General features: G+C 42.9%; 1 protein-coding gene across 1 annotated transcript in view; it reads left to right on the top strand.

The window, feature by feature from the left end:
• The window catches only part of kif26aa (kinesin family member 26Aa), a 35,201-nt gene extending 9,348 nt beyond the window's left edge, over positions 1-25,853 (top strand). The window contains exons 3-15 of the mRNA XM_035678389.1: positions 4,543-4,735; positions 6,707-6,913; positions 7,788-7,881; positions 7,971-8,242; positions 9,025-9,226; positions 10,974-11,130; positions 12,486-12,648; positions 14,481-17,688; positions 19,594-19,766; positions 21,512-21,526; positions 21,802-21,825; positions 22,615-22,765; positions 24,451-25,853. Of these exons, the coding sequence (XP_035534282.1) occupies positions 4,543-4,735; positions 6,707-6,913; positions 7,788-7,881; positions 7,971-8,242; positions 9,025-9,226; positions 10,974-11,130; positions 12,486-12,648; positions 14,481-17,688; positions 19,594-19,766; positions 21,512-21,526; positions 21,802-21,825; positions 22,615-22,765; positions 24,451-24,638 (5,047 nt within the window). The 3' untranslated portion in view covers positions 24,639-25,853. The remainder of the gene's footprint in view (positions 1-4,542; positions 4,736-6,706; positions 6,914-7,787; positions 7,882-7,970; positions 8,243-9,024; positions 9,227-10,973; positions 11,131-12,485; positions 12,649-14,480; positions 17,689-19,593; positions 19,767-21,511; positions 21,527-21,801; positions 21,826-22,614; positions 22,766-24,450) is intronic.
• The last annotated feature ends 611 nt before the right edge of the window (positions 25,854-26,464 follow it).

Here is a 26,464-nt window from a genome sequence, read left to right as displayed (position 1 = left end):
GAGGAGGAGGAGGAGGAAGGGGTGGGGAGGGAAAGCATTGCGATACTGCAGGAACAGACTGAGGAGCTACAGGAGAGAAGAGAGGGAGAGGAGGAAGGAGGAGGAGAAAATCAGAAAGGAAGAAGAGAGGTAGAATGGACAAAAGGAGGACAAATAGAGGATAGAGGCAAGATGAGGTGAAGTGAGAGGAAAAGGGATAAAGGAAGAGGAAAGAGGTTAAGATAGAAGAAAAAATTAAAGTAAAGGTAGAAAAAAGAGGTGGAAGGGAGGGAAAGAGGTCAAATGAAAGGAAGACAGCAAGGGGAATAAGGAATAAAGGACTGAGCGGAAGAAAAAGAGGTAGACAAAAGTGAAGAATAGAAAGAAAACCGGAGCAAGAACGGATGGAGGGATCTAAATTTGGGGTTTTCCGGTGGAGATCTGGTGCAGCGTTTGGCTCGAGGATGCAGTCGGATACAAACTGAACTAAACGTCCACAATCCTCTGCAGGACTTCTCTCCGTTCTTTGTGGATGATGTTTCAACAGGAACTCCACTCGTTTCCCCTGAAAACTTCCAGCCACTCGGACCGACTCCGATCCAGCAGACCTCCTGTCAGAGATGAAACACGAGGACGCAGATGGACAGACGGATGAAGAGTTTACTGATGTGTGAAGAATGAAGCGAGACGGACGTTGTTTCGATTGACGAATGGACTGAAACCTGTTGGAATATTAGCAACAAATTCCCTGAGAGGTTTGGTGGGAAGAACTCTGGTCAGAGACTTTACAGATGATCAAAGAAGTCACTGATGGGAGGACGGAGATATTTTAAAGGCAGATTTGGGCTGTAGGATGTGTTTTTGATTGACGGACTGAGAAAAATTTTGGAAAACTCCCAAATTCTGAAAATAAGCTTTATACGAATAGTTTTAATTGACAACCAAATGATGTCTTGGAGGAATTTCCTGAAGGCTTTGATCAGGAATGACTTCAGTCACAACAGAACTTTACTGTGGATTTCAGAGGTAACTGGTGGACGGATGTAGAGTTCACTAATCTTTTTACAGATAAATCGATACTGTAGGACGTTTGTTGGCAGACCTACAAATAGATTTGATTGATGAAATGAGCAAAACTCCCATATGCTCATAGGTCTTTGATGAGGAAAATAGTACAGTTTAGAGACATTTTAAGGATACATTTGGACCGTTGGATGGTTTTAAATTTTGGAAAACTCTTAATTCTCTTTTTGGTGAGAAAGAAACTGAAATAAGGATACAGCTGCAGAATCTGCTTACCGATACATAAAAGTTTAAGTGCTACGAGTAGTTTGGATTGCTGAACAAAGTTAAGTATTGCCATACTCCCAGATTTCCTGAGTAATTTGGTGACAAAGACTCGAATAACCAAGACGTCACTTTACAGATGAAGTAATTGATAGATCGAGGTCAGTTTATCAGTCAGTTTAGTGAATCGATACCCTCTGACGTTTGTGAAACTGAAACCTGTTGGAATATTTTAAAGAAATTCTTTGGTGAGAACGACTGTAATCATTTAGACTTCCTCACTGGATGCATGGACAGATTAAAGATATTATCCTACTGGATGTTTGTTGTTGAAGACGTAGATTTTTGGTGAGAACACAAAGATGCATCAAGATTAATAAATAATACTAAAAAAAGTTATTTGAAAAGACAGAAATACGACAATCTGTCCTGGAACAACTAATTCTCCATCAGATTGCTATAACACATTGTTTCAGATTTTGGATTGAACAACTGGTCTAAACCTCCTAAAATGCTCCTTGAACCTTTGTGAAGCTGTCTGAGTTTCTTTTTACTGGATAATGCTTCTTGTTTTATCCTGAAAACGTTCATTCACCAATCCAGCTCTGGCTCCACATGCTGCCATGTTGCACAATCCAACACAACTTTCATCGCTGTTGCCGCTCAGCCTCGATGGTATTCATCAGGTTTCCTTCCTGTAGAGTTGTGATTCTCCGTTCTTGTTGGATTAAATCTGGTTGTTTTACGATGGTGAATGAGGACGAGTTTGGACCTGGTTGTTCTTCAAGGAGAAGAACTTTGAGCAGATAATGGATTGGAAGGAACTGTGAGTATCGCACCACAAATCTCATCTCATTTGAACTATTTCTTGTCTTTTTAAGAGATACTAAACACCGTTATATGAGGAATCTTTATTTCTTTTAAAGGTTTCAAACAAACTTGAGATTTAAGGGTTTGTGGGTTCAGAGGAACAGAAATACTGTGGAGAGTAAAAGATAAAGATTTAACCATAAAGTGAGTTCATTCACGGATCAGAGGCAGCGTTAGCTTTAATGTCAGGTTATAAAATAACATTCTGTCATCTTAAACTTGAATCGCTCTTAAAAACAAGTCACTTCCCTTTTCATTGGTCTCTGAGGGCTGTTTCTGTTGGAGGCTGTCGGATATATTACAGTCACATTATTAACCCTTTGAGACCCTCACAGGAAGAAGGAGGTCTCCTGCTGCATCGTTGAAACCAGTTAACCTGCCCTCTAATAACACATTATAATAATAAATCACTTTCTGCTCTTTTCAGCTCAGTTTATGCTTTTTCTTAATGACTGAATGTTTCAACTTGGATGTACAGTAGAAGATAAATGAAAACAGCCATCACACACTATATATACAGTATTTATATACTCACTAACCACTGAGCTGATGAAGTTTAATCCAACAGTAAATCTTTCTTTATGAAGGTGTTAAAGTTTGTTTTCAGCTGATCATTTTGGAAGATGTACAGCAGTTTGTGCTGCTGTTGCACAATACTGCATTCACTGATGGCTGCTTGTACTGGTTTCCTACCTTTTCCCTTAAAGAAGTCCTTTTCTGTTATTGAGTTAAACTGATAAAGTGGCACTTTATGGATATTTCACATTATCAAGGAATTCAAACCCCACACTTCCTTTTTCTGATGACTGTAGATTATTCTGTCAGAGTTTCAACAAAAAAGCCAAAAACAGATTCAAACAACAATGTAGGAAATTTGAAGGAGCTACACGCTGTGTCTACACGTGAAGCCATTGGCAATGTGAGCACTGGACTCCCTGACTGGTCCCAGACCAACAGACTGCTCTGCACTGTGTTCTGACACCTTTCTATCAGAACCAGCAATAACTGTTTCAAGCAGGTTTGGAGATACAGTAAGCTCGTCTGTTGGAATCGGACCAACACGGGCCAGGCCTTCACTTCCCCACCTGCATCAATGAGCTCGGGTCCCCCATGACCCTGTTTCTGGTTCTGGTTCCTTCCTTGGACCACTTTAGATAGGTACTGACCTCTTGCAGACCGGGAACCCCCCACAAGAGCTGCCAGGTTTGGAGATGTTCTGACTCTCTCAGTTGTCATAACAATGTGGTTCTTGTCAAAGTGGATCAGATCCTCACGCTAAACTGTACAATGAACCTACAACAGACCTGCTACATGTGAATCCATAATCCTGTGACAGATGGCAGAAAACAGAAACAGAACTTTTGCTTGTGTGAAATGACACAAAGTTGAAGTTGCTTTAAAAGCCTTAAAGATTTCACCCACACTTGCTCCGCACTTGGTGACTATAAGGTTAGCATTGAAGCTGACCACCTCGAGAGCTGTGTGAACAATATACAGTGAGCACCACAGTAGAAGAGGAGGGAAACAGGAGCTTAAATCAACTCTCCAGGTTGCCATTAATGAAGTGTAAATGTCAGCACACGTTCACCTTGCAGCGCTGCGGTTTGTTTCCTCAGTTAGTGTGTGATAAATGTACACACACTCACACTCAGTGTATTCCCAGAGGCTCTCTCTGTAATTACAGCTTCTGAGCTCTGATTGGACCCAGTGAGGAGGAGGAGGAGAAGGAGGAGGAGATCACATCTTCTTCTAATGATGTCAGATCTGAGTTTGAGCCTCCTCAACTCCCCATTGATCCAACACTGCTTCTCATCATCATCCTCCTCTTCCTCCTGTGTGTGTTCTGAACCTGATCAGAGCCTCGGCTCAGCCCCAGTTCTTTCAGGATAAACCATCGGCAATGCAGTGTCAGGAACAGGAGGAAGTCTTTCAGATGTTCACAGTTCTCTCTCTTCTACACTTTGGATGAAGATGTGTTAGAAAATATCTGCTTCTTCAGTGAGAAGTCAAAGATACGAGAGGGTTGTGAACATGAACACACATTTTGAGTTAGATATAACTACGACTCCCATGGTGCATTTCACTAACAAACATCCAATCTGATGGCAGGTGGAGGCTGAAGAGGAAACTGTTGAGATGACTGAAAATCCACCATAGATAAAAACACTGATTTTACCTCACAGATCTTAAAACTCATCAGAACCGTCTTTGTTATTCTTTCAACAATCTCCAACTCTGTTTTGGTTTAACTAATTCCTAAATTCACTGTGATGAGTTTCTCTTGTCTAACTTTAAACAGGAGAATCAGTATTATATAATAACGATAGTAATAAGACATGGAGGTTAAACGATCAGAAACTTGTTGGTTCTGAACTCTCTGACTGACTCTTTGTCTTTTATCTTCAGGGCGGCTCAGAAGCTCAGTCTGTCCCGCAGGAAGAAGTCCCAGCCGGGCCCCGCCTCTCCACCCAGTGAGGCCCCAGGGCCCCTGGTCTACACTGGTGGCTTCAGTGGCGCCCTGCAGCTCTCCCCACCCGCAGTCCCACCATGCCTCCTCCGGGCCGGGTCAAAGGTCAAGGACGCGCCAGGGATGGGGAAGGTGAGCTGTTGTGTTGTTACCCAGAATGCCGTGCAGTAGATGTAGATCAGCTGGCTCTCAGGCTGCTGGAATCTCATGAATCCGGTCTGATACATCAGTAGGGAGGCAAGATGTCCAAGATCTTCCCTCCTTCGCCTCAGTGCTGATTTACTTGCAGCAGGGCGTGTTCAGGACAGTTTATCTGGTAATGTGAGGGTTTACTGATCCATATTTAACCTCCAGACCGGCTCATCAAGATCGTTTTCCAACCCCGATCACTACTGCACAGACTCTGGCTCCAAATGGAGAAAGATGGCAGCAAATGTAAGAAAAACCTTATAATATAATAATAATACTGTAGTGTGTGACTGTTTGACATATGAGGAAAGAAGAAAAGTTTCTCCTTATGTACAACCAGATTTCAAAGTTTTATTTTATATATATTAACTCTGTAATCTGAGCCCTTATCGAAACCAAAGATCTACATGTTCTTTATGGCTGCTGGTTCCATCACAGATATTCAACATGTCTAAGGCTGCAGGAAGATAACGGTGGTGCAGAGGTCTGGAACCAGGTTTCTCTCAAACTGTCTTTACTTTCTATTATTGGACTGTTATTCCCAATAATGTCATATCTTCTCTGGACTTTCTGGACTCTTCATCCTGTAACTGTAACAGAAGTCAGTCGCAGGTCTTTAAGATGAAACATTTTCCCTCACCTCCCTCCTGCTGCCATCTGCAGCTGCTAATAACTTCATCATTCAGCTTCAAAGTCTTCATGAAAAGATCTTCAGGATCTGATCAGCCTGATTCTTCTTCATCTCTGATCCAACCAGCATCTCCAGGAGTCAACGTTTAGATGTCCCCCAACTAATAATCGGACCTCTGGTTCCTGAGCGGCAGAAATAAATGAAAGAGCATTTTAATGAGACTGATCTGCTCCTGGTGCAGCTCAGATATCTCAGAGGTTTCTGCTGCTCTGAGATCAGATCATATAGCTGCTCGTTGTGACGCTGTCAGCTGAAGGGTCACTCGTACAAACAGCTTCCTCTGGTGATTTATCTCCACAAAGCACACAAAAGCCACACTGTGTACTACGATACTCTACACTGTTGTGTTCGAATTGACTGAAACAAAATCAATTTTTTTGTTCTTTCTTTCTTTAATGAACTAAAACTAAACTAAAACACAGGCCTTCCTTTGGTGTAACAGTTCCGATTCTGTACTGTTTCTTGTTCACGAGCTCTGGGTCATATATTAAAGACCATTTCTGGATTTAAAGTTCACCGTGTATTTTACTGACTGGAGATCAGCTGCTTCCTGTCTGCAGCTGCAGCCACTGAGGAGGTGATGATTCGCTCCGCTGACTCACAGCGACACATCATTTAAAAACTGCTGCGTCTCAGATTGTTATTGGCTTTAAACTTGACCTCCTCGCCGCCACGAAGCGCCGACTCAGCAGCTCTGTGACAGACCAATAAAAACCCATCAGAGAGTCACAACACAGCAAGGGAGGCTGATCTGAGGTCAGATACAGCAGCGGAAGTCCTCATGAAACAAAGCAGAGAGCTGTTGTGGTGTTTCTGTACCGTGATAATAAAGTTGTGTTTTTGTACATTGATAAAGTTCTTTTTGTTGAGGGCCTAATCAGCTAGCTAAAACTATTCAAACTAGCATAGCTACTAAGTTCTCACATCAGTCTTTTGTTCGTAACTTTAATTTTACATTAGAGCTGACCAACAGCTATGCTAGCTTGTTAGCCAGCTAGCATAGCCTCAGTAACAATTGCTAACATCGGAGACGTACAGTGATGTAATGCCGTGGCTCTCTAGCTCGTGGAAAAGTGAACCGGTTCTTAGAAGGTACTTTTGTTTTGTAGTTCCTCTTCGACCAGAAGCAGGTTTTCTTTTTGTTTCCATTTTGAATTATTTTTTTTTGTCCCGAGATATTAAAGACGGTGTCTTCCTGTCCGTGTCTTCCTGTCCGTGTCCAGGTCCGAGTGATGGTCCGGATCTGTTCGGTGCACAGCAGCAAGTCCTCAGAGTCCATGTCCCTGCTCAAAGTGGACAGCAGGAAGAAGCAGCTGACTCTCTGCGAGACGTCCGCCAGCGGACTCTCCGCCGCCGCCCCGAGGCGCTCCTCGACCTCTGCTCCAAAGACCTTCATGTTCGACGCTGTCTTCTCCCAGGATGCTTCACAGGTGCGATGGGACCGGGTCTGCTTCACTTTTGAACGAAGAAGACATGTTGTCAGATTGATTTGATATAGATTAGACTGTGTTAACGTCAGGAGGAAGCAGATTAAAGATGCAAACATTTGAATTATTTTTAAAAACAGAAAAAATTCGCCGACGCCTGCAGAGTTCAGGCTGGATGTGATAAATGATCACATCAGTTAGAATTATTCTGTGAGTTTGTGTCTTCTCATTCTGAATATAAATTTGTATTCCTACTCTATTATATCCTCTCATTACGGACCAACTACATCATAATTGTAAGCCCCTGCCCCTTTTTGGTCTGTGCTCCAATCACAGTTGAGCAAGCCTCGGTCAACTTCCTCCTTTCCTGTGCTTAGATATGCTATATGCTAAGCTAATCTTTGTTGAAAAGACAACCACATTTTGAAGATGATTCAAAGATAAAAGAGATAAATATATAGTCACATCTTAAGTTAGCTAGTGTTAGCAAAATGCTACCTAACTAGCTAGCCACTTTACATAATTCATTAGTTAGCTAGTGCTGCAGAAGTGCCCTCTGATGCTATCCCTAACCCTGAAGCTGTTTCATCATAAATGCTTCACAACTTGCACCAGCGCCCTTTTTTCTTGCCTGAGTCGAGCATTTTAAAGTACTGGATCATAACATGTGACTCTAAAATGTATATCCAAAAGTAACAATGTGCACTGAAATATATTAGATTATGTTAATCTAATTTAAAATAATTTGAAGAATTTTATGTTTATGTAACGTTAACTATCATTTTATTATTTACTGTATATAATAAACAGTCTGTATTCAACCTCTCTGGGTCTCTAACATGATTGGACGATACTAACTGGAACTTGATCCTGATAGGCTGAGGTGTGTTCGGGGACGGTGGCCGAGGTCATCCAGTCGGTGGTTAGCGGAGCGGACGGCTGCATCTTCTGCTTCGGACACGCTAACTTGGGTAACTACACACACACACACACACACACACACACACACACACTTTTTGAACAGGTCACATGACTGTTGTGTTGGCTCCGCTCTACACAGGTAAGACATACACCATGATTGGTCGGGACTGCTCCACCCAGAGTCTGGGCGTGGCTCCCACAGCCGTCTCCTGGCTGTTCAAGGTGATCGAGGAGCGGAGGGAGAAGAGTGGAGCTCGTTTCTCTGTCCAAGTGTCCGCTGTAGAGATCTCCGGTCGGGAGGAGACGCTCACCGACCTCCTGGCTGAACCCTCGTCCTCCTCAGCTGGGGGCCACCAGGAGGCCCTGGGGCCCGCGGTGTCACTGCAGGAAGATCCCCTCTGTGGATCCCAGGTAGAGAAAACCTCATCCATTCATTCTTTCACCTCCTCCCCATATTTCCTCCCTCCACCTCATCAATGGAGGAGGAAGTAGCAGAACAGTGATTAGATTTTCAAAATAAAATGACGGCAATGGTGGTGAAGACAACAACTCCCATGATCCAGAAACCAGATTCATGATAATGTTCATTGAGCCTCTTTATGTCCTCGCCTCCTTCCCTTCACTGTGTCCTCCCTTCCTCTCCTCCTCTCTGACCTCCTCTTCACCCCAGGGACTTCATCTCTGCCCACAACTGTCCAATTAGTTCTGACCTCTTTCCTTTTATTCTTATTCAGTCGCTTTTATCTCCCTCGGGCTCTTTCTGTCTGCCACGTTTTTTTATCTCCTCTCACTTTAATTTTCTTTTTCTGTCTCCACATTTTTCTCCTTCATACAGACTTTTTTTTTCTCTCTATCAAACCTCATTCTGTCTCATTTCAGCCGCTACCATTCTCTCGGTTTATCTCAGTCACGTCGTTTTTCATTCTAGAAGAGACGTCTTCATAACTTTAATAAACTTTACTTTGGACTCACCTGTATTGACTTGATGGCAGCACTTCTTGTTTACAGCCCATGAATTATGGGGGTTGTTTCTGAGGCGGGGGACTTTGCAAACCTCCAGTCTACAGACTAAAATATGTCTACCTTTCACCCTCGTCCACAGCACCATTTTTATTTTAATATGATTCATTATCCTCCGTTCCCTCTGGGTTCCTTCTACCTTTGCCATGTCACATTATCTCTCCCTCCATCAGCTGCAGAACCAGACGGAGCTGCGGGCGACCAACGCAGAGCGAGCAGCGTTTATCCTGGACGCCGCCCTGGCAGCTCGGAGGAGCAGCCGGGCGCCAAGCGACCAGGAGGCTCGGAGGAACTCGCACTTCCTGTTCACCCTGCACCTCTACCAGGAGAGGCTGGATAAGAGCAATAAGGCAGCAGGTCGGTGTGTGTTTGTCTGTAAGTAGAGTTGTTATAATCAAATATAAAAGATCAATGAACATAAAAACTGAAGGACAGAAGTCGACTACGACTCCCAAGGTGGATTTCACCAACAAACATCCAATCTCAGAGCTTCACACCAACGGCGAGCTGAAGCTAAAGATCCCACTGTGGAGAAAACTGATGCCTTTATTGTGGGTCAGTTTTGGATGGATTCACTGCCGCTCTGATTCACACGTCTGATAGCACCAGCAGCCGAGGATCATGGGTATTAGTCTATTTTCCAGCCCCATTGAGAACCTGGAAATGTTGAGTACCAAAGTTTTATGTTAGAAATCACATCAGCCGTTAGTCTCTTTTTCCCTCTGCAGCTCGTTTACAAACACGTAGCCGCTAATTAGCTTCATTTGGAGGTGCAGACTTGCTCAACAGCAACATTAACAACCAGAAAGGCTACGCTAACGCCACCTCTGCCCACATCTACCTGTCACAGCACAGACATTTACACAGTTATTAGTGTTTCTCTGTGTCTCCGTCCACGGCTGGAATATATCTGCATGGCTAATGAGGCCTGAATCCCCTGTGTCCTGCAGTGTTTATAGACCGCCGGATATAAAACTGTACACTCAGCCGCTCTCAGCAGTTTCTAAATCTTGCTGATGCGGGCGGTTGATCATTCACACCATCATTTCTCTGACTTAATGAAATGAACAGGCAGTTAAAATGAGCACAGAGACATCGTGATCTGAAGTCTGAGTCAGAGAAAATAATCTGAATCTTATTCAAATAAGATATTTTAAACATCTAATGCAAAAATATATTTATGGGTTTGGATATTGATATTAAGGAGAATTTGAAGACTTGGATGGACCAGTGACTTCAGCCTTTTTAAAAACTTGATATCCAACCACAGATTGTGCAGCTAAACAAATGTTGTTCTTGATTTGAAGCTTGGTCTACCTTAATGTGGCACCTCTGGACTTGACTTGTGGTCTTTCCTACCTTGCTTGGAGACTTCTGACTTTCCCGTCATGACTTGGAGCTTTACTTGGGACTGGCTGGTCTTGACTTGGAACTTGCTAATCTTGATTTGGGACTTTACTTCAGACTTGCTGGCCTTGACCTCTAAACTGAGTCAGGACTTGATTTGGGACATGGAGTTGACTTTGAGCTTTACAAGAAAATGTAGTACCTTAATGTGCACTTTAGTCTGGACCCGACTTGTGGCCCGGCCTACCTTGATTGAGGACTCAACTTGGGACTTTGTTGGTCTTGACTTGGGACTTGCCTGCCTTGATTTGGGACATCAAACTTGTAAACTGACTCGGTACTAGGCTGGCGCATGACTTGGGGCGTGATATGGGACTTATGAAACCTGTAACCTCTGAGCTCTGGTCTGTAAACTGATGTAATCATTGATGAGGTGTGTTGTTTTAATCTGTACTCTGGTTCTGGTCTCTGCTGCCTCCCTCTGTAGACCTCATCCCCTCTGATACCAGAACTGTAATTAGTTATTTACTCCTGCAGGGACGATGTTTACTCACAGAAATCCACCGAGCAGAATCACTGAAGTCTCCGCTCCAGTGCCCATACAGACCAGGGTCCATAGACATTTTTTATTTTTTAAGTGAAATGTAAAACAACAGCAGAGAATATTCATTCACTGTTTGTAAGATTCTGTCAATAACCAAATCAATGAATTGAGCAGTGATTTAAGCAACCAATCGTTGACGAGCAGTTAATCAGGCTGTATTGTGTCTCTCAGTGTCTGGTCGGAGCCGTCTCCACCTCCTGGATCTGGGAAGCTGTGAGACAGACATCAGCAGGACCAGAGAGGGAGGCGGAGGTCAGTGTCTGTCTCTGTCCGCGCTGGGAAACGTCATCCTCGCCCTCGCCAACGGAGCCAAGCACGTTCCCTACAGGTAGGGACTCACACTCTGGGCATTTTAATGAACCCATCAGGGGTCAGAGGTCACAGTGACCAAACAACAGATGGACCAGAGATCCCAGTGAGGACAGAGGGGAGTGAAGTCATTCTGTTTTAATGGGTTTTCAGTCGGTTGAATGGTTGATTAGACTGATGAATAAATCACTGTATGTGTAATGCTGATGGACGTGTTCAGTCCTCGGGGTGTTTGTTATGCAGTTTAATTGCTTTCTGCAGCTCTGTCTTCTTTCAGGATTGTATTTTGACATTTTGTCTGGCTCAGTGCCTCACTTATGTCTCCTTATGGGTTTTAAGCTGTTTTTAGGGTGTTGTTGTTTCATTCGATTTGTTTCCATCTGATTTTATGCTCATTTACTGTTTGTGCCAGAAAGTCTGAGGTGGATAAAATAAGATTGGGTTTTGTTTTCTTCTTTTTCTTCATTAACTTGTGAATAAGAGGAACACACAAACGTGATCATTTTTTAAACAGATTTTGAAATCACAAAGACATTTTTTTGGGAGTTGAAACATTTTCACATTAATTGTATGACTTTGTATTTCAATCGCACTACCTCTAAAATTCGCCTCTCTGTCTGAGCACACAGTAACAGACCTCCATGGACAGGTTACCACAGAAAATGGTGCCAGAATTTCTGATTTTTGTCCACTCACTACCCTCACTTGTAATTGAGTACCACCACCTCTGGAGAGCATGTACCGAGGTCGTCAGGGTCCGGACCTTGATAGTCTTTCTGATTGGTAGACAAAAGAAGTTCAGTTTTTGGACCTTGGTATATCTCAAACCCTGCATATGGCCATGCTGGTGAGGTTCTCCTAAACAACTGTGTCTCTATGTGAAGCTAGCTTAATGCAAAAGGCTTGAAAAGGATAAAAACACCAAAAATGGTTAGGGTTGTCTTCATTTGTCTTCAATTAATGATATCTATTTACATAATTTTAATTGTTTTCATATAAAGGTTGTAAACACTGATTGACAATACATTTTCCCGAATTTCACAAATGTGCATAATTTGAATAGAAACTTATTGTGGAAATTGTTTGGTTGATCCAAAAGAGTCAAAGAAAACCCCAAAGTAGTGAATAAAGATGCTAAGATTGCAGTATGCAGATTCAGTATGTGATCAGATCTTTTCAAAGGCAGGATTTCTCACTGCAGATCACATGTGGTGTGTAGTTCAAAGTGGGCTTCATTAATGTGAGATGAGAGATCATTTCTATTCCTTTTTGTGCACAACTGTTTCTGTGGGGTAATGAATGGTTCCTGGGATCCTGTGGGGCTTCTCAGGCCTTCTTTTTGGCTAACGAGGGGTTTCTTGATGTATTATTCAGGGACAGTAAGCTCACCATGCTGCTCAGTGAATCCCTGGGAAACATCAACTGTCAAACCACCATGATCGCCCACATCTCCGACTCCCCGACAAACTACATGGAGACGCTGACCACGGTGCAGCTTGCCTCCCGCATCCACCGCATGAGGAAGAAGAAGTCCAAGGTACTTGAGGTTTTATTCCTCCGGCTCACTGCTGTCGAGGTTCCACTGACCGATTATTGATATGCTGATATTTATTTATCGAGAAAACCAAACAGGTTGGTGATTTATTTGCCAGTGAATTCCATTATGAACGCAAAAGATAATAGGACACTTTTATTGTCTGTGTGGATTTGTCCCAATATATTTTTGTGAAAATGTAGTCCTAACACTATTAAACTGGGTGATTTTTATTTGTTACACTTCCTTTTCAGCTTCATTCACACAATTTCAAGAAAATTAATTAATTAAAAAAAGATCTATATATGTATATATACAAGGGATTGATCAGAAATGTAAATACTAAATAATCAATACTGTTTTCAGAAATCCCACGAGTCAGTCTTTCTTCAATTCTTTATACTTTATTCGTTCCTCAGGGGGAATTTGAGGCAAGCAGCTCTGCAAACACAAATTCACATCAGTTCATTTAAACACATAAACTAAAAATCTGAGAATATTAGAGTTGAACTACTGAAGAGTTCATGGTTAGCTTCATTATCCCCAAAGGGCAATTAGTTGTACAGCAGTATATAAATAACCAACATCACCAGACAACAACCAATAGACAACAACCAATGACACAATAATTAAATAGTAAGTATATAAATACAATACAAATGTTACATAAAGTTATTTAAGAAGCAAGAACAAATGAATATTTCAGTCTGTTTTTTCCTTGCTGGAGTGAAACTGCAGCCAGACGGTGGGTGGATCAGCCGGGATTCACTGGACCTTCTTCAGAGACATCATCTTGTACTCAGTCATAGTGGGTATAACAATATCCAGCACCACCAAAAAGTGTAATTTATCACAACTGATCATTTCTTGTACTTTGGCTGTTTTACAAGTCTAACAGCTTCTGAAATAAAACCAACCTTTCTTCTATTTGAGACAAAAACAACAACATAAAAACCACATAAAACAGCAGCTTGTTTGCTGCTGTAAGCCACGGGTCCCCATCCAGAAGACCTGCCATAACCCATCATTAAGGATTTTGAATGAAGGATAAAACATGGAACTTTTTTTAACTTTGTGGAAAGAAAACCCTAAAATATGTCCAAGTGAAAGGCACAGTGGCACTTTACAAACGTTGGTTTATTTTATTTAGTTTAGTTGTTACAGTTTTGTTACAAAATCTCTGGAGTTATACGACTGATGTCCTCCCTGCTTCGATACCACTATAAAGATAAATAACAGGGAAATGTGAATAGAGTGAAAAAAGAAAATGGTGCACTGGCCTTTAATATCAAATATACAGAAACTATGGATGACATTTCTGACATTGAAGTTACTTTAAATTTAAAGATAATAAAACGATTTAAGAGGTTTCTTCAAAATGTTCAGATTATTATTTGGGGGATACAAAGGTTTTGGTCTCTGAATGAGTTGGAGCTAATTTCCTGAGGCTGGTGACAGTAAAAACCTTCAAATCCATAATGTAAATCTGTGTGATCGAGTCAGAGTCATACTGTCATAATTCAGTGAGTCTTTCTACAATGGTATGACAGATAATCAATATTACTGTCCCCTAGGGGGACTGTAGTCTCTGCGGTGAGATGAGAAGGCTTTCACTCTAATTAGAGGCTGTATTTGTGTTATATAGATTGAAAAAGCCATATGGAAACACTTTCTACATCTCATTGACATTAATGTGAATCTAGTCCACAGTGTGCACTTTTAACCTTGCACTGTATCGACAGAGGACGCTCCAGAATTGGATTTGCCTTCAGGTTGATCGCTGTGTAGTTTAGGTCTCTTTTAGTATGTTAATACTGGTATTTCTCTCTCTGCAGTATGCCTCCAGCTCATCCGGAGGGGAGAGTTCCTGTGAGGAAGGCCCGTCCCATCGACCTCCTCATCTGCGACCTTTCCACATACGGACCATGGCCCTTGACCCAGACACGCCACTGCTGCTCTCCAGCGACCCTGACTATTCCTCCAGCAGTGAACACTCCTGCGACACCGTCATCTACGTCGGGCCTGGAGGAACGGCCATCTCAGACCGAGAATTAAGCGACAACGAGGGACCACCGTCCTTTGTTCCTATCATCCCCTCCCTGAATAAAAAGCGAGTCAAAGATGCACCCAGGTCTGATGGGGATCACTTCAAGTGTAACACATTTGCAGAGCTGCAGGAGAGACTTGACTGCATCGATGGCAGCGAGGGCCCGGCTGTGTTCGGCACAGAGGGCAAAGCACCACAAGCAGCAGCGCTCAGGACTCAGACTGGAGCCGCTAAACCCACAGAGGCAACTTCTCCACCCAAATCTGATAAGAACTCCTCCCACAGGTTCTTAGAAAGCACACCAACAACAAGCACAAATAAACCAGATCAGGAACAATCCAAATTCCCTTCAGTCGGTGGCCTCATGGACAGTTCCAAACGAACTAGTGCAGATGGGGAGAAACTATCAGCCCCCTTTCAGCCATGTGTGGTGAAGTCCAGTGGATTTTTTCCCCAGGACTTAGAACCTGTTGTGCGAGAGAAGGTCTACCTCAAAGGAGGTGTACCTAAGCCGTCGGCCTCACCATCCTTACCCAGGACATTCAGGGCTGCATCTCAGCCTGGGGAGGTTGTCGGCAGGACTCCCCCTGTGGGTATGAGTCAACAAGCACTGAGGCAAGACCAACCAGTGGGGTCCCCTAACCCGGAAAGGGTCCCTCATACAAGCAGAAGCTCTATGGAGGTGAACGATCTTCGGGCAACTCTGTTAGGAAGATGCCTCGACAGGGATTTCCTGAGGACGACGGTTACACTGCAGCAGCCTGTGGAGCTCAACGGGGAGGATGAGCTGGTGTTTACAGTTGTAGAGGAACTTCCTCATGCCCTCATCCCCGACAATGGCCACCCCTCCAACCTACTCAGCTTCAACAGTGACTGCTCTCTGCAGGCAGTAGCCTCTGGCTCCCGCCCTGTAAGCATTATCAGCAGTATTAACGACGAGTATGATGCTTACACATCTCAGCGAGGAGCTGTGGGACCCAGGGCTGAGGTTGGCACCGCGTGCCAGGAAATGCTAGTTTCCCAACATGGCCACAAGCAATCAGCTGTTGGCTCTTGGCCCAGTGAAGTGAGTGCTGAATCATCTGAAAGTGAAAGCATTCATTCAATAAGAAGCCTTTACTTGAGGGACAAAAACATGTCAACAGAGAGTGCATCCACACTGACCTCGGCAAGTATATTTCTTAAACAGCCATTTTTGCAGCATGGCATCAAGAGCTCCCTGAATGACAGTGGCTGTTTCTCAGAGCTGGACAGTAACCACGCTACTCCAAACAAACCTTCCTTTACCAAGTGTCCTCCCTCCCCTGACTCAACCAAAGCCTCTCTCAAAGGCTCTCTCAAAATGAGAGCCAATACTCTAAACACTTCAGCCCAGAACCCCCATCACACCACCCATTCCAGTCTTCCCAGAAAAACCAAGCCTACCTCATCTGCAACTGTGAGCTGCAGCAGACAGGAAGGCAGACATGATGACTTTTTGCTTCAGGGAAGTAGTGACTGTGATCCCAGAGAGGTTGAGTTTCTGTCTGCAGGTAAGCCACCAAGAAGTGGCATGAGTAGTGTTTCCTCTAAAAGGGCCGGAGTAAACAGTAACAGTGTACCTCAACCCCCAAAGGCACAAGGGTCATCTTCAGCTCAGAGGGTTGTGGATGGTTGTGAGAGGTCCAGCAGCAGGAGAGGAGACACTCTCATCAAGGTGCCACGACTCACTCGAGGTGCAACGACTCTAGGAACTGTTTCCATTCCTCAGAGTTGTGAATCAAAATGGGGTCATGAGGGCACTTCAGTAATGGGTACCCTGAGGTTTTCATCCTTGGGAAAAAAGTCAAATGAGCAGAAGAGCACCGTCATATTCAAGTCTGGATCTGGAAACATCTCTACTCCTGCTCCACCTGTCAGACAACCAAGCCAAGAACAAAAGACAAGGACTGCACTATCTCCAAGTGCCTTAAAAACAAGCAGTGACATTGGAAAGTCCTCATTTCCTAAAACATCGACCTCAGAGGAAGAATTCAACAGGCTGCGGGCAGATTCTTTCAGCCACAGGACATCAAGTGTAAAACCTGAACATTGCTCTGCCAGGACATCTTCTAGCCTGAAGACTCGTGGGGCCAAAGCAGAGTCCTCCAGGTACTACGGCAGTCTGATGTCTCTGGAAAGATGCGACAGTCAAACTTTAGCTGGGTCCAGGCATGAGCTGTTCAGGGAGAACAGTGGTGCTACTTTAGGAGGCAACGGCAGGTCCAACAGATCAGTGCCAAGACTGGGGCTTCCAGCATCAGCCTCCACATCTGCTGCTGCTTCTTCCCAAGTTTCTCCTGGTGTCTTTGCAATTACAAGCAAACTGGGGCAGGTCAAAGGCAACAGCAGCTCGCGAGCAGCAGTCTCTGTTGGATCAAAGGTTCGGACCCTGTCTACCAGTAGTTCCAAGAGCCTGAGCACCTCCTCTAAACCTCTTGATAATGTAGTTGGTCGCAACACCAGCCTACCTCCAACTAGTAAGTCCCCAGCTCGGTCAGGGACGGGAGCCAAGATGGGAAGAGGCACCATCATGGGCACAAAGCAGGCCATCAGCAGGGCGGCTAACAGCCGTGTTAGTGAGCTAGCCACCGGGAGCCCAAGGAAGCAGCTCAGCAGGGGGCCCGGAGCAACAGGAAATGATGGCACTGACAGTGGGATGAGTAGTGTCAGCGAATCACCAATCAACACGCCACTACCGTCACCTTACAGCAAGATCACTGCGCCTCGAAGGCCGCAGCGTTACAGCAGTGGGCATGGCAGTGACAACAGCAGCATTCTCAGTGGGGAGCTGCCCCCCGCCATGGGTCGCACCGCCTTGTTTTACCACAGTGGGGGGAGCAGCGGCTATGAGAGCATGATCCGAGACAGCGAGACCACTGGCAGCACTTCATCAGCTCACGACTCCATGAGCGAGAGTGGAGTGTCCTCGTCCAATAGAAGCAGAGTTTCTAAATCGCCCAAGAAGAGAGGAAATGGTGAGTCCACTTCGCAAAAGATAGAAAAAGGTGGCACAGATTATTTTTGTCTCAGCAGACAGGGAAAAGAGAGTGAAGATAAATCTACATTTTATTCCCAAAAGTTTTAAAAATAAGATGAGAGCAGAATCCGGTGTGACTACGGATGTTTATTCCTGGGTTGGCTAAAGGGGGTTTAGCACTCTGTTTTATTTGTTGCACCCTCATTTTAAGCTTTCTGTCTATAAAAAAGGCTAAAACAACAAAATGATCTGGCCGCGCTATCCATAGTACAATAGAGGAGGAGATCTCTAGCTGCTCATCTGCTTTTCGTGGTTATAAACAAAACTTTCACTAACTGTTCCATTGTAATAATCTACAGACGGAAGAGAAACGACAGGGAAGTGAAGGTCATCTGTAACCTTCCTTTTCTGCTGATTTAGTTCATAAATTCAAGACATATTCAGCGCTCTGCCAGTGGGTACTCTGATTAATAAGGAATTATTTCATTTTGAAACAGTAGCCTTAAGTTGTTGTTATTTAGCCTTTCTGAAACTATTGCACTGTTAAATCAATACATATTATTTTATGAAAAAACTGCCTCAGTCACTTCATCCTGCCGCCTGATTTAAGTGTTCTGGTTAATAGAACGGACACCGATGGAAAAAGGTTTGAGAACCACTGCTTTAGATAAATCTAGTCAGTAGTATCTGACATAGCTATAGTAGCAAATTCTATGTGTGGACTTGCTGAGCACATTAGCATCATTTGTTTTTCTTTAGATAGATTATAACTTGCTGGCATTAAAAGTCTGTGAGCAGCTAATGTAGAGGAATGTAAAAGTGAATACTCAAAAAGCAAGGCTGTGGCATTTGTTCTTCTTATCCAATTATTATTGAAATGAGCTTTTATATCCTCAAAGTTTAATACTCAGATTTGACATTCAACAGCTTTTTCTCAATGTATTGATCCAGAAAGTGAAAGAACCATAAAACTCGTCTGGAAGCTACATCCAGAAATTAACATATTTATGACTTTTTCCAAAATGTGCTCCCATCCATCACAATTTGTGCTGTTCTATATAATATTTTCATGAATGCTGAGCGCACTGAGGAGAACAGGTATTATTGCTGGGAGTATCTATCAAAGGCTGCTCTCCTCCCTCATACTTCACTGCATGAATTTATCTCTCTGCCCGGCATTATCGTAAAATCTACATGCGTGCACGTTATCTGGGACGATGTTGTAGTTTATTCAGCCTCACAGCAGCTGATTGTGATTCATGCAGCTTGTTGGCGGCAGCGACACACAGGTCAGGCAGCCTGATGCATATGGAATCAGCACTTGTGTGATCTGCCTGCCATCAGTCTGTGGATCTTGGCTCGTTTCTGCCTCATGAATATTTCATGAAGCCGCCACAATTCCCGGTGTACATATCCAACTCCAATTATCACCCACACACCCTCCCTCCCCATCCACTACACACCACTCCAAAGCATACACACCCACACACTCTCCTCCTCAATCTGTCACTATTTCTGAGTCCTCTCCCAGCGACCCACAATGTTTTTAATAATCAGTAATAGCTTTTTCTTTGTGCCGTTGCTTCTGGTTTCACTCTTTGCAGTTAATCATGAAATTAATTTGTACAGCAGCTATCTGACAGCCATGTGTACAAAGTCATTAAAAATAAGATAGAGGTCTTTAGGTTGACAGCGGAGGTGTTAAAGCTTATCAGCAGCGCAAATGGTTGTTGACACAGAACGGAGGTATTGGTAGCGCTAAACCGAGTAAAAAGATGAGGCTAATTAAAAATAATGAGCTGTCTGTGTATCTGCTGATATCAGGAACTCAATAAAACTTCATTAAAATATCCGCCTGGACAAAACATCTGTTTTATCATTTAATTCCTTCGACTTCCATCAGGTTTCCAGCGGCGGCGTCTGATCCCAGCTCCCCTCCCGGACACCTCCTCTCTGGGCAGGAAGGTGGGGGGTCAGTGGGTGGACCTGCCACCGCTGGGGGGCTCCCTGAAGGAGCCCTTCGAGATAAAGGTGTACGAGATCGACGACGTGGAGCGCCTGCAGAGGAGGAAGGAGGTGATGACGGGGTCAGAGGTGAGGCGGACTCCATCTGCTCAGATTTCTGTTCAGGAGGATGTTTAATGACTGCATTGTTTCTAAAAATCACTTTCTGAAACAACAAGACCCTGAACTGCTTCAAAACGTTCAGTTAGAGGTTGAGTAAGTCACTTATGAATGAATTCAGTTGTTATGGCGCAGTAATGTTAGCAAACTCAGTGGAAGCATTTTTTATCATTAATTTTTCATACATTTTTCAACAGCAACACAAAATAAGTCATAATTGTAGATTTCACACATATTCACCAGTCGAGTTAAAGCTAATCGTCTACTGCTGAGAATCAGTGGAGCACTGAACAGTTTATGGAGGATAAAATATTATTTTTTATAATTAGTTATTTATAAGCTCGGCTAAAGTTTTTCTATGATTTGATATAATCTTCAAAATTAATTATCGTCTGAGTAAGTGACGCTGTTTACATTGAAACTCAGAGAGAAACATGTTAGTTCTGACTGACAGTCGCACAAGTGAATTCTGAACATCTGCCAAATAAATGAGTGTATCATCTGCATAGAATGATATTTAATAGGCTGTGGAGCTTAAGGAGGAATTTGTGAGGATAGATTCTGAAAACTATTCAGTTTATATGTTCTGAGTTTTGAAAAAAGGTGCAACCATGTCTAATCAGTCAATCAGAAATGATCATGAATAAATTAAAGAATCTACAAATTAACAGGCCGATGGATTTGAATATAAAGAGTAAATCGCTGTTACCTTCAGTAAGGCACTTTACCCCTAAAAAGGATTTTCCAGCATCAAGACACAAAAACTGCAGAATTATCAGGACAGAGGACGAACAATAATGAATATAAAACTACAGAAGTCACCCAGTAGTTCCCATATGCTGTCAGCAGGCAGTTCCAGATAATGATTCTGTGACAAACACAAAATTCTTGTATATTTTTGCAATATACAACAAAAAGTTATGATTGCAGTTTTAATGTACTATATCAGTACTTTCATGCACCTTTCAGTTTCATTACCTTATTTTAAATTTTGTGACCTGTCGGGTTTAAATGAGTGTGTTGCTGCTTTAATGTAAGTTTCAGATAAAACATTACTTTTTTAATAAATATTTTTAAAATGATAGTGAATATTTTGTGCCTTGAACACAAACTCAGGTATTTCAGGTCTTTATTCTAAAACTTTCACAAATCTGTATTACACAGCAAAAAAACACCTTCTTATCCTGTAAGAACACTTGAAAACACCTAAAAAAGTGTAACAATCACATTGGAAATATTAGAATAATCAACTTGTTTGAAGAATTGAAATAAGAATGTGTGTGTATATATATGAATTATTAGTAATGTCAGTACAGTACAGACTTATGTATAGACTTTTAATTAAAAGACACAAAAAGCAGTTCAGTTAAAACCACTTTACATGTAGACTGTATATAGTTTTATTTTGTATGATATGTTATGATATGTGTGCATAAAGATTTGTACATTTTATAGGCAGCTGCAATATTTTTGTTTCCTGGCAGGTTTGTAGCTGCTTTGACTTACAGCTGAGAAACTGATATGAAGCTGAAAATGTGATTATAAAAAAGAGACAGAAAGGAGTCCAGAGAAAGACAGCAAACATTCACTGGACTCCAGATAAATGTAATGAATGAGTAGTTTGAGGAGTGTAAAAGGTCCGTTTCAGTTCACCTGTAAAATGTGACTGTGTTTGATTCTGAACCTGGATGATAAAGGAGCATCAGACTGAGGTTAGAGCTATTAGTAACTGAGTTTATCACTCAGTCAATTATACTTAAGTCTTAATTAGTTTAGATGTGAGTGATGGCTGAAGGAGGAGGCAGTGATGGATGAAGGTTTGGCCTCGGCTGGTTGCTCTTTATGGCCGTCGCCTCTCTGTGTTAACGGGTCATTAACCTTTAGTGTGTGGAGGGAAGGAACCACTGCAGGGAGATCTGATTTATTTTCAATTAAAGAACGATGATCTGCAGTTCATCTTCCTCTCTGTGTTTCTGTCTCCTCTCAGCAGCCCTTCCACGACGTGGAAAAGGTGAGTTATACTTTCACCAATCAGCACAAGTCTGTCATCTCTCTCTCCTCCGTTTTTTACATCAGCTGATTTCAATACAAATCAACGTATATTAAATCCACTAAAATCTTAAAATAAAATCTTAAAATAAAAAATATCATAATAATTTATCAAATAAAATCAAATAAAATCTTTGATGAAGTAAAAATAAATCATATAATGTTAATCTGATTATTGTAAATGAGAATCTTTCTGACAGACAGTTGAGATATTTGAGCAAAGTGTTGGATGGACAACAAACACTAAAAAAGAAACAAATAATAATAATAACTTTCAGTAAAACAACATGTGACGCGGGCTCAGTGAATATCTGTGGTTTATCCTTATGAAATGTGTTTGAGTAGAATGAATGAATAAAAAGTCCTGATGGATAAATGAGAGTAGAAGGTGCTTCCATTCAGTGGGGACGTCCTCCACTAAACACCTGTAATTAAGTGAAGCTGAGAGGCGACACTGATCCACCTCTCTGTCACCTGTTCGTCCTCAGCTGTCCTTAATCCCCCGCTCGCTGTTCGTCCCGCAGATTAAGTCTACAGCCAGCAGATTAGTGCCCATGCTAATTTTATCTCCGGCTGGCTCCTAATTAAATCCAGCAGTGGACACAGATTGAAGTCTCAGAGCAGGTTAGCGGCCCATCATTCCACTGCTACTAATCCCCCTCCACCACCCTCCACCTGGGCCGTGTAAACCGCTCACTCCTCAGAGGCTCCAGGTCTGGACTCACTGACTGACTGACTGTTTGGTCCTCAGGGTCTGCTGTACTTTAATGCCCGGCTGAGGATGCTGGAGAAGAGGCAGCAGCAGATCAGAGAGCTGAAGAGCAAACACGAGAGGCTGAAGGTGGAGCTGGAGGAGGCCAAGAGCCGGCTGATGCTGGACCCGAGCAAATGGAGCGGAGAGTGTGAGTATAATCCTGAGATCGTCTCACAGAGCGGAGACAGCAACTCAAATGGGATTCAAAGTGCACTGATTCCTAATTTAAAACCAGTATATTCCACTTCTTTTTCATTTAAATCAAGGGTTGGACAGATCGTTAACTAATTACATTTTCAGCTAAATTAATTAAATGTATTGATTATTAATAATAATAATTATTATAACATTATTGAAGATATGATGCTCACGTGTAGTGATTTCATAGATTTTAAGGACTCACCAACAATATTAATGCTTTTAATGTTTTTAATCAATAATGAATAAATAAATCTGTTTTTGGTGAGGGATTACCGCCAAAATAAGTGAGTTTTAGATAATCTGAATAAACTGTTGGTTTGTTACCAAATTACTTATTGATTAACATTAAATTAACTCGTTAGCAACTTCAATAGCAGGAAAGGCTCTGCTCATCGTTTACCCGACTATTTCATGTCAAAATAGCTGCTGTGAAAAAGGTCTATTATTAGACTTTCTTTAAATTTCTTTTTAAAAAAGCCTAAAAACATTGTGACATGTGTCGCAACTGTTCAGAAGAGCTGCTGTGAAATCAGACATTTAGGCTACAACAATCCCAAAAATACCCTGAGAAACCCTGGAGGGACTGATTGTCAGCCCAGAGTAGCTCCAACCTGCTCCAAACAATCCTAATTCAGTGTGTGGATCCAGATCCTCTGCAGAGAACCAGAGACCGCAGCAGCCTCCTCCATCAGCAGCACAAAAGGCAAACGAGTGCACTGAGCAGCTCCTGACCCCGAACACGGCGAGTGGACAAACAGAGTGTGTTTCCAGCTGAGTGCCGCCGCCGGCCCCAAAGCCTCGCCGGTTAAACCCTCATCCTCTGCAGCTCAACTCGCTCCATTATGCTTCTATTTCTGGCTCCTCTGAACAAAAGGAGGCAGCTCGTGGTGCTCCGGGCTGTTTGGAGACGAGAGTGTTGGAGCAAAGACAAACAGCCCACAGGGAGAGGATTATATTTACATCTTTTTATTATTTCTGTCAGCGGGACAAACTCTCAGGTCACCTCGAACAAAAGATTCTTCAGCTCTGCAGAAAGCAAAGAAAGAGCCGGCAGAGGCCCCAAACAAGTCCCGAGATCAATAAGACATTATTTCCTCTCAGCCACACGGGGATCAGGTGGAGAGGCTCCTGGTCTCAGCTCATAAATCAGATACAGAGTCCTGGTCAGCCTTCATCAGTGTATCCCATCATGCCCTGCACCATCAGCGTCTGCACCATCAGTCACCGTATACTGTCCACACACACACACATACAGTAACACACACATCAGTTCAGACTTTACATTAACTTACATTCAGTCACTCAAACCTAAAAGAGAAGAAGACACAGAGAGATCAGATCGCTTCCACGTCAAAGTGGTTTTATGACAATACTTAATAAATGGTTGTAAAGTAGTAAAATATAGGAACATTGCAGATAGTAATTCTAAATATGATTGCACGTTAGTTACGCCCAGGATGATGCAACAGGACGGAACTGCAGTTTAATTGAACGACACTGGTGCGCTGTTAGCTACAGTTTAATGTGTCATAGAGAAGCTTTAAGATCAATATTGATCATAAATCAGTTTATCAGGATATTTTAATGTTTTGAACACTAACCCATCTCTTCCTGTCTCTGTCCTCCCTCCAGTTGACGTGGACCAAGACCTGGACCGGGAGTCCCAGGAGTATCTGGAGGCTCTGGCTCAGGCCACGGCAGAGCTGGAGTACTGCGTCAACCTCTGCAAGTCCCGCGTCATGATGGAGACCTGCTTTGACATCGCCGTGACGACGGCCGCCGCCGCCGTGCAGGGAGGGCAACAGGAAGTGGAGGTGTGAGAGGTTTCTTAAAAGAGCTGGATACTGCCCCGCCCCTGTGGTCCCTCCCCTGACCCACCACAGACCGCCGCTATAAAAGAGTCTGACAGCACGTCCACAGTGGCGATGATTACTCTCTGTATCATCTGTGTGGAGCCATGTTGGTCCGTCAGTGAAATATCTACAACAACTTTTGGACGGATCGCTGTGAGGATATCGTTATCTCTGATCAATAAACCATAAATCCACAGAAAAAAGACGGTTCTTACATCTGCAGAACCTTCATGTTTCCTTCAGTGTCACAGGAATCAGCTGGGGAGACATCTGAGGAGCATTTACAGGGTCTCGTTCTCCAGATAGGCTTCATAAGCCCCACCCCTTCCTCCTCTGTTCTCCAATCACAGCTGAGCAAGATATGCTATATGCTAAGCTAATCTATGCTGAAAAGACAACCACATTTTGAAGATGGTTATAAGATAAAAGACACATATATATATAGACACATCTTAAGTTAGATAATGTTAGCAATATGCTAGCTAATTAGCTAGTGAATCTACATCAACCATTAGCTATCTATCTAAATGTGGTTTTCAACAGATAACAGATTATCTTAGCATATAGCATATCTACAGGAAGCAAATTATTTGCCCCAGGATGGTGAAGTCATGACAAGCCCTACTCTCTGATTGGCTGGTACTCATAGCCTTTGTTGGGTGGTTGGTTGAGTTTACGTATGAGGAGTGGGATTGGTCAGGGTTAGCCAATCAGAGGCGTGACAGGAAATGAGAAAGTTGACCAGCTTCCAAACAACGTAGGAAGGGTCAATAGTTTGTGTTGTCATACTGGTTCTCAAATAGCCCTTTATGTAGATGTTAGCATGTTAGCATCTACAAGATTAACGTTTTTTTTACTATTTTCACACAAAAGTCAAACAAGAGGGAAAATAATTTCAAATAGGAGTTGAAGGAGGGAGCAGGAGGTAAAAACATGAGGCTCATCCAGATTACGCTCACTGACCGGAGGCTGATTAATGTGTGAAACATCCCAACAGAGGACACGCTGCAGTATCCAGTTCTTATAATACGTCACTTTATCCAACAGCTCTGGACACAGGAAGTAAAGACAGGACGCGTTGGTGACGAGTTTCTGAAGGAAAATCGAACGTTTGTGGATTCATCTGATGTTTGTTCTCTCTGGAGACGTCTGGAGGAACTCCCTGCTGGTCCTGGATCAGATTAATGAAGAACAGGTCTCTAATAGGATGAAAGCTCTGGAAGTGCCTTTATATTTATTATATATAAGTATTATTTTCCTTATTTATGATGTTTTTTTTCTATTTATCATGTCTGTTTTCATGGTGCTGATCTTGAAGTAAACTAATATATCTGTTATGCAAAGAGAAGATATTTGGAGTAGACGCTGTGTTTATGTGATAAAAAGGAGGGAAGATTGCAAACCTCAGTCTCTGCCTTCGTCATACTGGATTATTTCGCTGCCTTTGACACCAACACTGACTCAGACTTTCTCTCAGATTACAAATGTCTGTCTGTCCCAGGAGGATCCGGAGCTCTGGAGTCAGTCAGTGTGAGTTCCTTCCTATAGAAGGTTCTTTAAGGAACCAGGTTGGAAACCAGAGCTCTAACTCCTGGTTGTCGGTTGGCTCCCGGCAGCAATACGAGGAAAAGTTCCAACATCTCCTGAAGGAGCTTGCTCCTCCTCCTCCTCTTCCTCATTCAAACAAAGTCAACAGATGAAATTTTTTTTATTTTAGAACATTTCTCTTTTTCCATTTTTTAGCTTTTGAGTCTGTCCTCCTCTTCCTCCTCCTCTTCCTCCTATTCCTCTTC

This window comes from Morone saxatilis, unplaced genomic scaffold (genome assembly GCF_004916995.1).
Source record: "Morone saxatilis isolate NCDOM2014 unplaced genomic scaffold, NCSU_SB_2.0 Contig7, whole genome shotgun sequence".
NCBI classification, from domain to species: domain Eukaryota; kingdom Metazoa; phylum Chordata; class Actinopteri; family Moronidae; genus Morone; species Morone saxatilis.
This window is presented reverse-complemented; position numbering and strand designations above follow the sequence as displayed.